The sequence below is a fragment of the Cibotium barometz genome, chromosome 34 (genome assembly GCF_041138505.1).
Source record: "Cibotium barometz isolate CiBa-2024 chromosome 34, ASM4113850v1, whole genome shotgun sequence".
NCBI classification, from domain to species: Eukaryota; Viridiplantae; Streptophyta; class Polypodiopsida; order Cyatheales; family Cibotiaceae; genus Cibotium; species Cibotium barometz.
In genome coordinates, this window is record NC_141079.1 from 49,270,272 (window position 1) to 49,282,628 (window position 12,357).

The following is a 12,357-nucleotide window of genomic DNA, read 5'->3' on the forward strand; positions in this document are numbered from 1 at the left end:
ACAGATTCCCTCTTTCCCGCTTGGTTCGACAAGGTTGTCCTTTGGCACCTTACCTCTTCCAATTCGTCGTTGAGGCCATGAGAAGTTTTCTCTCAACCCACGAGACCGGGCTTCACGGATTGTGTCTTCCCCTCCGCACACAAGAGGAGCTCCTTGACTTAGAGTTTGCAAACGACACAACAGCTTCCTTTTTGGAGATGTGGGGAATCTTTAGAGATTCATTGTAAAGCTTTTATAGCTTTATTAACATGATTAAGACTTGATTAATAAACATAAGACAAATGTTGCAAGAAAAGACTGAATGATTGCATTGAGACAAGGGCCTTTCTTAAATAGAGGCCGAAAAGGTACAATTAAAGAGGCACATCCCTATGAAGGGGTGTGGCTCTTGAATCAATAGGTATGTCCTTAGGACTTAGGGGTGTGTCTTTAATGAATAGGCATGTCCTTTGATAGTGACCCATGTGCAAGGGTGTGACCCTTCACATGTGTCTTTATAGTTAATGAGGGATTAAGGAGTAATTAGGGAGAGATTAAGAGAGTTAGTCACAATCGTGACATTCCCTCCCACTTAAAATTGAAAGAGTGCACAGAGCGGAAGCACAAGAGCACTAGAGTGTGCTGCTGAATAGAGAGTGCAAAAGAGAGAGATATGGAGCAACTATGCTGAATATACTGAAGTGGTACAGTCCCAAGCAAGAGACACAAGTAGTCTCATAAGTGAGGGAGCAAAAGATAGACTAGGCAAGATACCAGACTGAGAGGCCAGCCCACCTATTTATAGGTGGGGAGTGCTGGGCCCCGAATGGAGACACTGAAGCTAGCCTACTGGAGGACTAAACTGGCCGACTGGGAAAAAACCATACAAGTTAGGAAAAATCCCAGAAAAATATATAAAATACATGTGGCCAGCCCATAATCAAGGGCCATGCAAAAGGGACCAAAAGGACACCAAAAATGGACAGAAATTGGGGATGAATGTGATAACACCCCCTCTCAGCACCAGATGCTGAACAAACTCCGAGAAGCCGAAGATGAGGAGCCAAGGAAGCCTAAGAAATCGGCTTGGTGAACAAATCTGCAGCATTCTCCGGCTAAAGGACAATACTTCAAACGTAAATCTCCAGCAAGAACCCGTTCGCGAACATAGTGATACTGTATCTCAATGTGTTTCGTACGAGCATGGAACACAGGGTTCTTGGCGATGGCAATGTAACTCTGATTGTCACACCAAAGAAGAGTAGATCCGGTAGGAGGATAGCCAAGCTTCTCCAATAATCTCCGCAACCAAATCGCCTCACATGCAGCATAACAAACCGCATGATACTTCGCCTCTGTAGAGGAAAGCGCCACGGTAGGCTGCTTTTTACTGCTCCATGAAATGGCTCTAGACTCGAGTGTAAAAACACAACCAGTGGGGTCGAACGCCAAGTATCTGGATCTCCAGCCCAATCTGAATCAGACCATCCAACAAGAGTGCATCCTTGGCCACAGAAGATGCCAAAGTCCAGAGTGCCATGCAGATACCAAAGAACTTTGAGAGCACACTGCCAATGCTGCTGATGGGGTTTGGATGAGAAAGAACTCAATAAACTGACTACGAAACATATGTCCTATCGCGAGTAGGTCAACCAAACCAAACAACCGCTGATACTATCCCTGATCAATCCCTAGAGAAGCATCAAGTAGAGAAATCTTCTCACACTAGTATCCATAGGAGAAGATACTGGTCTACATGCAGTCATCTGAAATCTGTCAAGAATCTCCCATGTGTACTTCTATTGAGAGAAGAAAATGCCCTTCGAGGTCTGCCAAATCTCAAAGCCAAGAAAATAATGCAGAAGGACAAGATCCATCATCTCAAACTCTGTCTCCAAAGCATCCATGACTGAACGAATCCTCACAAAATAAGAACTTGTAAAGATGAGGTCATCGACATAGACCACAATGATAACAATCAACCCCCTCTCAAGGAGGATATAAAGGTTCGAATCTGCATGAGAACGGCGTAGGCCGAGCTTCTAAAAGAACTCATCAATCCGCTGGTACCAAGCGCATGGAGCCTACTTCAAACCATATAAAGCCTTCTTCAGCCGGTACACCTGATCATGTTTGCCAGGAACAACAAATCCCGTTGGCTGATCAACATAAACCTCCTGTGTAAGCTCTCCATTCAGGAAAGCCGACTTGACGTCCATCTAGAAAACAGGCCATCTATGATGTCCAGCAAGAGCAAGAACGGTGCGAATGGTAGTCATCCGGGCCGTCAAAGCGAAGGTCTCATCGAAGTCGACTCTAGGGCACTGAGCATAACCCTTGGCAACCAACCTCGCCTTGTGCTTGTCCAAGCTGGCATCAGCTCGAAACTTCGATTTGAAGATCTAGTGCACACCAATCACGTTACGTTGCAATGGCCTAGGCACCAAAATCCAAGTGCCATTCCATTCAATAGCATCCAGCTGCTCTGCCCGCATAGCACGACGCCAAGGCTCATATGAAAGAGTCTCATCCACATAAGTGGGATCAGAAGGACCATGAATGATAGAGGACATAAGAGCATAGTTAACAAACATGTTGCCCTTATGACTTTGTTTCCCTATAACTCTAGAAGATCGCCGGAGAGAACCAGGCGAGAGAACCAGGCGAAGGAGCAGAAGGAAGCTCACGTAACCTAGAATCACAAACTGTCTGATAGTACCATCCGGGCACAGATCTGCTCGAACTCGCTGGAGGAGGAGAAAAGGATTCATCGAGTGTAATCACCCTTTTTGTTGTTTTTCTTGTTAGCACCATGATTATTATTGTTAGAAACAACACCTCTAGTATCATTGGTGTGCATGGCAAACTTAAAAAAAGGAATAAAATGTTTAAATTTGTTGGCATAATAATCTTAAGGTGGTTTGTTCTCCCTTAGAACTCCATTCTTTCGCTCACAGTTGTAAACCAAAGAGATTGTCGTGGATAGAGAATGAGGTTGAAACATACTGATCTCCGCCTTAAGAGTAGGCTTCAATCTGGTAATAAATTTTTACTTTTGATCCTTCAATCTCACTCTTTCAATGACTTGTAGTCAGGTAAGAGTTTGCCAAAACTTGTCCATATAAACTTGTATAGTGTCTTTATCAAGTTATTGAAGCATGTCTCACTCTTGACGTGCTCTAGATTTTACTAAGGTGGCAATAAATTTCTTTTGATGAGATTTTGGAGCTCCCTCCAAGTTTTTGGCCTTTCTTGTCCTTGCCTAATTGCATTCCACCATAATGATGCACTTTCGACCAAATGATTTGTAGCACACTTAACCTTATCTTTCTCAAAAAATTCTTCCCCAGAAAAGTAATCATCAGCTGGCTAATCCATGACAATATTGTCTTTGCATCTTTCTTACCATCAAAATTATGAAATGTAAAAGCTAGTTTTCTTCCCTTTTTGTTGTTCTTGCACTCAAAAAGTCTCGTTTTCTCGAGTTCAAGTTTAACACTTCGAGCTCGTTTCCTGCCAATATTTCTTCCAATTCTATTCTCTTAGCTCATTCATCGTTTAATAAGCTTGAGTAGATAGGAGTTGCTTTGAAATAAAAGGTGGTTGTGGGTTTGTAATCATGAGGAATTAAGAAAGTTTTTTTTGTAAAAAAATCGATAATAATTATGATAATTAAGAAAACAATATGTGTGGAATAATACTTTACAACCTTGCTTCAAATTTGATGAAGTCATATGTTGTACCAATTTTTGTGGAGTAAGAATTAACAACTTCAAGTGTCAAAAAGCCCGTAAGTGGTTTTTGTGAGCTTGAGAAAAAAAATGTCAAAAAGTCCAAAATGTGAATAAAGTTGACACTCAATTGCTCTCAAAACCCTTGATTAAATCTCCAAATAGTAATACTTGACAAGTCCTTTGAATTTTCCCTTTTTCTTGTGTCCCAAGAAGAAGCTGTAACATAAATTTGTGCTTGAATTCTTGCAAGATTTAAGCTTACCCTTTGTAAGCTTGAGTATTAAAGCTTTTGGATTTTATAAGCTTAACCTAAAGCTAAGACTTTTCTTAAAGCCTTATAAAGCTTTTAAGTGGTAAAGCTTTGAAGCTTTAAAAGCTTTTAAGTGGTAAAGCTTTAAAAGCTTTTAAGTGGTAAAGCTTTAAAGCTTTTAATAAACAAAATCCTAGGGGATGGTGGCCGAAAATGCAAGAAAACCAAGGTAAAGGAGTACCATGGCTTCAGATCTTGGAGAGATAGAGAGAAAAGAAAAGTGATTTTGAGCTTGAGAATAGTTTTGGAAGGTGGTTTTAATGAGATGGTGAAGAAAAGTTTTACCCAATGGTCCAAAACCCCTTTGTCTTTGTCTAAACGTCCCCCAAAACCATGTAATTAACCTTTCCAATTCACATATACCTTTCCAATTTAACCTTTCCAATTCACATATACCTTCGCCAGTACTACCTGGCAACCTTTTGTCTCTTCTCGTGCAATGATTTCTTAATTTGTTGAAGGCTTAAAAGTTTCCAAAAATAATTTCAATGGCCTCCTTTACTCTAAAAGCTTGCATAAAAATTTTGTTTTGAATTTTTCTCCAAAAATTCTTCTCCTTGAGTGGTTCCCAAAGCTCTGATACCAATGTCAGGACCTTTATAACACTTGGAGAAGAATTCTATTATTGACACAAGATTGGGTTCAATCTCCCTTGGATGAGTGTGGCTCGTCATACGACTCATCCATATTTATAGGTATTAAGCAAGCTAAAAATATCAAGTCTTGGGCCTACCAAAAGTATAAATGCTAATTGGTATGAGGGTGCAGTGGTCAATTGTTTTGATTAACCACTAATTAACGATGGCTGTTTGATCAATGATTACACGTGGGTTTCTCTACTCTGTTGTTGAAATTGCAACAGTATACACTCAAGGTTGCCAATCGTAGGCCATGTTTCTGCTGAGCTGATTCACCACGAACAATATGTAACCATAATAGGTAGTCACATATCTTCAAAGATATTACATTATGGTCCAATAAATGTTTCATCTGCGACCAACAAATAGTCCTTGACTTAATCATTGCCTATGTTAAAATAATATTAGTCAACACACATAATCGATTAAACATATTAATCCTAACTATATCATACTAGCGCATACAACTAATTAAACACATTAATCCTGAAAATTTATATAAATAAAATGCACATCCCACACATAAAATATCCCCGATAAACATACGTCACACATATGGAATTCAATAATGGTATTACCCAAAAATTTATATAAATAAAATGTACACATAAAATATCCCCGATAAACATACATTACACATATGGAATTTAATAATGGTCTCACCCACATTGCCATGTGTAAGCAATGATTGCATAGGCATCCCCACTTGACCATAGAGGTAATGACTTACAGTCTCATAAGAACTATTGACAAGAAAATCTACATATGAAGAGGTAAAAGTGAATCAATATAAGCCGAGATGGAAGAGACTATGGTTAGCTCGGAGAGTACGTGTTTATGGTTTCTAAAGGAAAAGGCGAATGGGATCCTTACAAAGGACACTTACTGCAATCAAATGCAAGTTCGATACGAAATGCTAATGAAGTAATGTTGAGAACTCTAATGAGACCACTGTCCATGCACATGACATACAGTTCCGCAGGCCCTGAGCTTGCCTTTGACTTTATTGAGTACCTGTCTCTTTCTAACCTCTTAATATAAGCAGCCCGTTTTTGAAAAAACGAAATGCTAATGAAGTAATGGTGAGAAAAGTAATTAATTCTTTCACATGGACTTCAAGTAGTAAAGTTGTGAACCGCCAGAGTGTGGTGGTGTTTTTCAGCCAGACTTTGTAATATTTGTCTCTCTTAATTAATTCTTGCGCTTGTTGGTAAAAAAAAAAAAAAAAAGTTGTGAACCGCAGGGGAGGTGATAGTTACTGCATGTACTACTACGGCGTATTCCACGCGGGCTGTTGAAGCTGATGTGGACAGCGTACCGACACATGTACAGAATGGGTGGCGCTTTGCAGAGCTGATGTGGCTAACGTAGCGGGTGACCGGCAGCGAGGGGCGGGTAGTAGCCGGGACGTGAGGCAAAATCGACGTGCTGGCGCAGTCCGGTGTCTGTCGGCAGTCGACAGACACTTCGCCACAGCGAAGCTGCAGGATGGTCAAACGCACGTCCGCCCCATATCTTCTTTCTATCACTAAGCATTTCCACGTCTCTCTCTCCACTATATCAGCTCGACTCCTCTACACTCCTCTACACCAAAACCTTCTCTCTCTACACACACACACACACCCTTCTCTCTCTCTTTCTCTCTCTGTCTCTCCACTGTATCAGCTCGACTCTTCCACACCCAAATCTTCTTACACACACACACACTCTCACCCCACTGTATCAGCTCGACTCTTCTTACACACACACACACCCTCACCCCCTCTCTCTCCACTATATCAGCTCGACTCTTCTTACACACACACACACCCTCACCCCCTCTCTCTCTCCACTATATCAGCTCGAGACACACACACATCCTCACCCCATTCTCTCTCTCTCTCTCTCTCTCCCCCCCCTCCCTGCATGGATTTTGCACAGTATTACCCCCTGCTCTTTCTCTCCCTTGCCTCTTTGCTGATCCCCCCTTCCCTGTCAATAACCCCCCCTCCTGGAAACAGGTAGCTTTATAATCTGCCCGTCAATCCACTTTGCGTGCATAAATTGTATGTTGCTAAACTCTCATACTAAGTACAAATCTTGATTCTTTGTAGCCTCGCTATCAAAACCAAGACACTCCATGCCATCCAATTCTACCGCTGCATCGATGGGGATTGGGTGATGGGGTCTGCCTATGCAACTCTGGTGGATTATGAGACTGGCAATGTTGTAGGCAACTACTCGCGTGTCACGAATCCTAGAGCCCCAAAGTATGCAGGAACATGGACACTCTTCAACAGCGATGGAGACCATGCTGAATCAGGCTCCTCTTACAGCACAGTCTCTGGTAACAATGCTTCCTCGAGATAAGAAACGAATGTGTGTGTCTGTGTATGTGAGAGAGAGAGAGAGAGAGAGAGACGACTTTCCATAACGGTAGATCTACAATAAAGCTATTTTTAGCCTAGTTAATATTTATGTACTTCCCTGCCTATGTCTACAAAGGGTCCTAGCCCTCCCTTACTCACATTTGTTTGCAAGACATTGTGAGGAATGGTTCACATTTCTTGCAAGACATTGTGAGGAATGGAGAAATTGTTTTGTTGTTGGGGGTCAATCATCAAGCTTTCTAAGGGTGGATGTAATTTTTGTTTTTTGTTTTTTTTGGATTTAGTGTAGATATATTTTGATTTGTATTTATTGTCTATGTAAGTATTAGTCATTATTTCACAAAAAACCAACCATCAAAGCAATGAGGGTGGAGGATTTTTATTTTTTTACAAATTTGTATTGGAAAATTTTAGGTGTTGGCGTAGATTATATGTTTTGATTAGCATTTATTGTTTGTGTAAGTGTAGTTATTTTTCATAATAAAAACACTACATATTGACACAGGCAAGAGATCATATTTCTGTAGTTGCAAATTTTGGTACACCTACTTGAAGGTGGCTTGGTCTTCCCATATGAAGGCATTACAACTTGTGCAAACACAATACCAATATGAGTAGCTGCGTGAGGGGGAGTGGGGGAGCTTCGCGGATTTGCACTTGGGACCTCCTCTCTCCAAGTCACAAATCCTCATTGCTGGTTTTTGTCTCATATTGATGAGAGGATATAATAGGGTTTAGTACTTATAATTTTTTGATATTCATGACTTAGACTTAAGTAAAATGGTCAAAGAGGGGGGGCAAATGGGAAAGCACCTAGTGTCCACATTACTATATCTAAAAACTTTATGGCTTGGCCTCATTACTTAGCAAAAGAAAAAGTTTTACTATGCTATGAAATAAATACTAGGGCTATCTTTTTCCCCCTCGTAAATGTTTAGTTTTTTCTTCAATGCTCAAAATTGCACGTTAAAAGGATTTTGAAGGCATAATCCTACATGTTTTATTGTTTTTTTAATGCCAAAAACTTGAAATCTTGCATGTAAGGTTTCTATATTTGCCCAATATTCAAGGTGATTTGCTCAAAAAATTTCTGTTCACCTAAGCCAAGTCTTAACCGCCCTTTCCTACATGTTCCCAATTACCCTTGGTGGAGAATGTGCAATAGAAAGTGAGACTAAGGAGCCTAGCCCCATAGAAGCATTAGGCACAAGAACTAAGCTCATGCTTTAGTCTTTCCAAAAGCTTCTCTTTGCCTTTGAAGGCAATTGGGAAGAGATAAAAACACCCCCATGCTTTTGTGTAAAAAGAAAAAGGTAAGCTTTAGATGAACTCTTCACTTACTTTTATAGTGTTATTGAATTTCCATTATATGTTTGATGTTTGGATTGATTATTATGAAATAATGTAGTTGGTGAACATCAAAGTGGTAAGAATTTTGGATGTTTTGAGTGGGATTTACACAAAATAATCACAATTTAAGTGTCCTAAAATAAGGGAGTTGGTGAACATCAAAGTGGTAAGAATTTTGATTATTATGAAATAATGTAGTTGGTGAACATCAAAGTGGTAAGAATTTTGGATGTTTTGAGTGGAATTTACACAAAATAATCACAATTTAGTGTCCTAAAATAAGGGAGTAGGAAAAATAGCCGGGTTGGATAAAGGCGATAACTTCCTTTTTCCTCCCAGGAGTGAGTTTGATTCTAGCCCACCCCTCTCCCTCACTCCACAAAGGGGTGAAATTAAAAAGTGGCTTTTCCTCTTTTTTTCTCTCTCTTTTTTTTTTAAAAAAGTGTCATGTGACCACCTCCTTCTTCTTCTTTTTGAAAAGTGTCTAAGAATTGACCTTTTTTTGGAGTGTGATCATGACCCCAAAAATCGATTCTGGCTCACCCCTCTCTCTCTCTCTCTCTCTCTCTCTCTCTCTCTCTCTATATATATATATATATATATATATATATATATATGAAGGGGTAAAATTCAAAGTGGGGTGAAATTTAAAAGTGTGTGTTGCTCCTCTTTTTTCTTTAAAAAGGAAATAAAAGAGTCATGTGACCACACCTCCTTCTGCTTCCTCTTTTTGAAAAGTGTATAAGAAGTGACCATTTTTTTTGTGGAGTGTGAACATGACTTATTGTGGAGTGTGAACATGACTTAATTGTTTCCATGGAGGATTTGATGGTTGTAGGGAAGGTCGTAGCTACCGCAAAGCCTGGTGATTACGAGCATGATCTCCCTGATTTCGTAGCTATGGCTAGCAAGCATGAACTGGAGGGTGTATGTTCTCTTGTTTCCTACATAGCAAGGGTGAATACAAAGGGCGGAGCAAAGCAGAGCGATGGCTATTGTGAAAGCGAGAACAAGCTGATCAAGGTGGCATTCCAGGCGGAGTTCCATTTTTGGAAACAAGACCTGCTGCCGCCCGCAGACATTCCCAACGAATTGTCTGTAGTGAAGGGTCGTCCCCTTCAGGGCTTCTTTGCGAGCGGTGTTGTGAGCTACGTGTTTGATGGCAAGCAATGGTCCCAGAAAGGGGTCTCTGCACAGCTCTATGATGTGCCCGGGGGCACCCAGTTGGGCTCCTACTTCACCAAAGAGGTTTCAGACTACAAGGGTGGCAACCTCTGCTGGAAGATCGACAACCCCAACGGCTTTGAGCTCGTCGGCAAGCCTGCCTGTAACCCCGTTCCAGTTTCCTCCGATTGCTTGCCATGGTCTTTGAACGCGGTCACCACCAGCAGCGGCAACTCGTAAGTACTTCTCTAGTCTTTTTAAAAAAAAAATTCTTCATAATAATTGCTATAATTTTTACACACCCCTTTCTCCTTGGCTCTCCTCTTCTTATCCACTCTTGCTATGATTTTTACACACCCCCTTCTCCTTGGCTCTCCCCTCCCACTAGTGGGAGGGAAGAGTTAGTTCTTAATCCACCCTTGATGGAATTGGAGGGGGAGGGGGAGGGGGAGTGGCAGGGAAGGGAAGGGAGGCCAAGGGAGGGGAGGGGAGGGGTGAGCTAGATTCGAACTCGAGCCCCTCCTAGGGAGGGGAGGGGTGAGCTAGATTCGAACTATAGCCCCTCCTCTATTGTTGGGTTACCCCCAAGTACTTGTCTAGTTGGAGGGGGAGGGGGAGGGGGAGGGCTAGATCTTAATCCACCCTTGGTGGAGTTGGAGTTGGAGTGGGAGTGGGAGTGAGAGGGGAGGATGGGGTGGGGTGGGGTGGGGTGGGGTGGGGTTGGGCGAACTAGATTAGAACTCGATCCCCTTCTCTAATACCCCCAAGTACTTGTCTAGTTGATAATGATAATTTGCAAATCATCATTTATCCTACTAATCTAGCTTATACTAATAATTTTCAAGTTATCATTCATCAAGTACAAATTATCATCATCAACTACTACTGATCTAGTCGATGATAGTAATTTATAAGGTTCATCTTATTTATTTCTTAAGTATAACAAGGCTAAGAATAACTTGTTCTAAAGTGAACATTGCACTTCGAACATATTATACACTCACAGCAGCTAAATTATCATCATCAACTACTATTGATCTATTCAATGATGATAATGTAAAGGGTTCATCTTATTTATTTCTCAAGTATAAAGAGGCTAAGAATAACTTGTCCTCAAGTGAACATTCCATTTTGAACATATTATATGGTCGAGAGGCTAAGTTGACAATGGCCACAAGTTATATTATACTTTTCTGAGCGTACTTTTCACTTTGAGCAAATATTTTAATGATTTTGCAGGTCCATGTTGGGCCCATATACTTATGTTCAAATGGTATCAACAAGTGGAGGCCTCGCTCCATCAAACTTGGCAAGAAAGCCAGTAAAGGGAAACACTTGGAATTCACCTTTCTCGGCCATTTGTTGGTTCTATTGTAAAAGTAGGTATTCATGAATGATCATATCCATTTCATGAATCTCAAGACTAATAACATATGTAAGTGAAGTGAAGTTTTGAAAGAAGGATTTCAAAAGTTTGTGAACTTCACGAGTTGGTCAATGAATCCACTTGTAAAAGTAGATATTAATGAATGTTCAAGGATATAACTAATGAAGTAACAAATGTTAATTTTAACTTTCAAGAGCACACCAAAAACAAACATAAATTAGCACTTATCTTAGAAAAAAATACTATTTTTGTGGCTTCTAAAGACTTTTACAAACAAATAACTATAATGCACTAATTTTTTTTTCCTTTCTAAAGAAGCACTCTCAATACAAGATGTTACATCGCTAGAATTTTTCTATATATATTTTAGCCATTGGCATGATGTTTCATCATTTAAAGTTACTTTTTTTCTTATTTCTCATCAAAGGCAAGGAAAAGGTATTGTAACAATTTATGCTACTTTTAATATTTTTTAAAACTATCAATTAGGTATATGATTTATTTCTAAACAATTTACCATGTGTAGATTGTTTGGAGTGGAGATCAAGGTAGCAATGCACACACAGACGTAGAAAGCAAGAAGAGCTAGAAAAAATCACAACACTCAAAGTAGATTAATAACTACCACATTATCGTGTGTAGAGACATGAGCCAGGTTAATCTCTCCTATAATGTGCCTCTCTTTGGCATAATGATAATGCACCTCAATGTGCTTTGTGCAAGTATGAAACATTGGGTTTCTCGCACAGTTAATACACTCTGGCTGTTTCAATGAAGATGGAGATGGGGGGCTATTGTCCAAGCTTTGCTAGAAGGCTCGGGGAGGGAGGGGGGGAGGGAGGGGAGGGGAGGGGGGTCACCTTTAAGAAATGTTATGTATCACGTGCATTCAAGGGTTATTTAAAAAACCTCTTGCACTTAGATACTTTTATGAATTAAATGACCCCTTTTTCTTCATAAACTTATAATTTTTTTTCAAAATTGGTATAAAAAGCCCCTCTTGTAAATGTAATTCTGTAACTTTTTAGAATTAATATACCCATCCTGATAAACTCACGTGCTACACTTACATATTTTTAGGTGAACCCCTCGACCTAAAAGGCATCTGAGCCATACACACTCCATAGTTATAAAAGCTAGCCTATACTCAGCTTTACAACTCGAAGTGGCCACCATGGGCTACTTATTATTGAGCTTTGGTATATATTTATCACAAAGATGAAACTAAAAGCCACTAGTTAGACACTAATCGAAATCACTAAAAGCATGCAGCCTTCTTAGAATAACATCCAACCCAATCAGTACCACACGAAAAGTACGCAATTGAATATATCACCTTATCATAGAATAGCCTAAGGGACTGAGTGCCCTAGAATACTTGCTTAACAGCCTCACTTCTGAGAGTGTGCATAAACTTGCTCAACTC

At 40.2% G+C, this 12,357-nt stretch overlaps 1 protein-coding gene across 1 annotated transcript; it reads left to right on the forward strand.

Moving 5' to 3' along the window:
• Positions 1-6,253: 6,253 nt before the first annotated feature.
• On the forward strand, positions 6,254-11,028 carry LOC147619140 (uncharacterized). The gene is made up of 4 exons (XM_086774555.1): positions 6,254-6,661; positions 6,755-6,987; positions 9,219-9,780; positions 10,784-11,028. The coding sequence occupies exons 1-4, from the start codon at positions 6,567-6,569 to the stop codon at positions 10,935-10,937; spliced, it is 1,044 nt and encodes a 347-aa protein (XP_086630681.1). The 5' UTR covers positions 6,254-6,566; the 3' UTR covers positions 10,938-11,028.
• The last annotated feature ends 1,329 nt before the right edge of the window (positions 11,029-12,357 follow it).

Coding starts and splice junctions, on each gene's coding strand:
- LOC147619140 (XM_086774555.1), top strand. CDS start 6,567: ATGGATTTTGCACAGTATTACCCCCTGCTCTTTCTCTCCCTTGCCTCT. Junction 6,662..6,754: donor ACCCCCCCTCCTGGAAACAG/GTAGCTTTATAA, acceptor GATTCTTTGTAG/CCTCGCTATCAAAACCAAGA. Junction 6,988..9,218: donor CTCTTACAGCACAGTCTCTG/GTAACAATGCTT, acceptor TGATGGTTGTAG/GGAAGGTCGTAGCTACCGCA.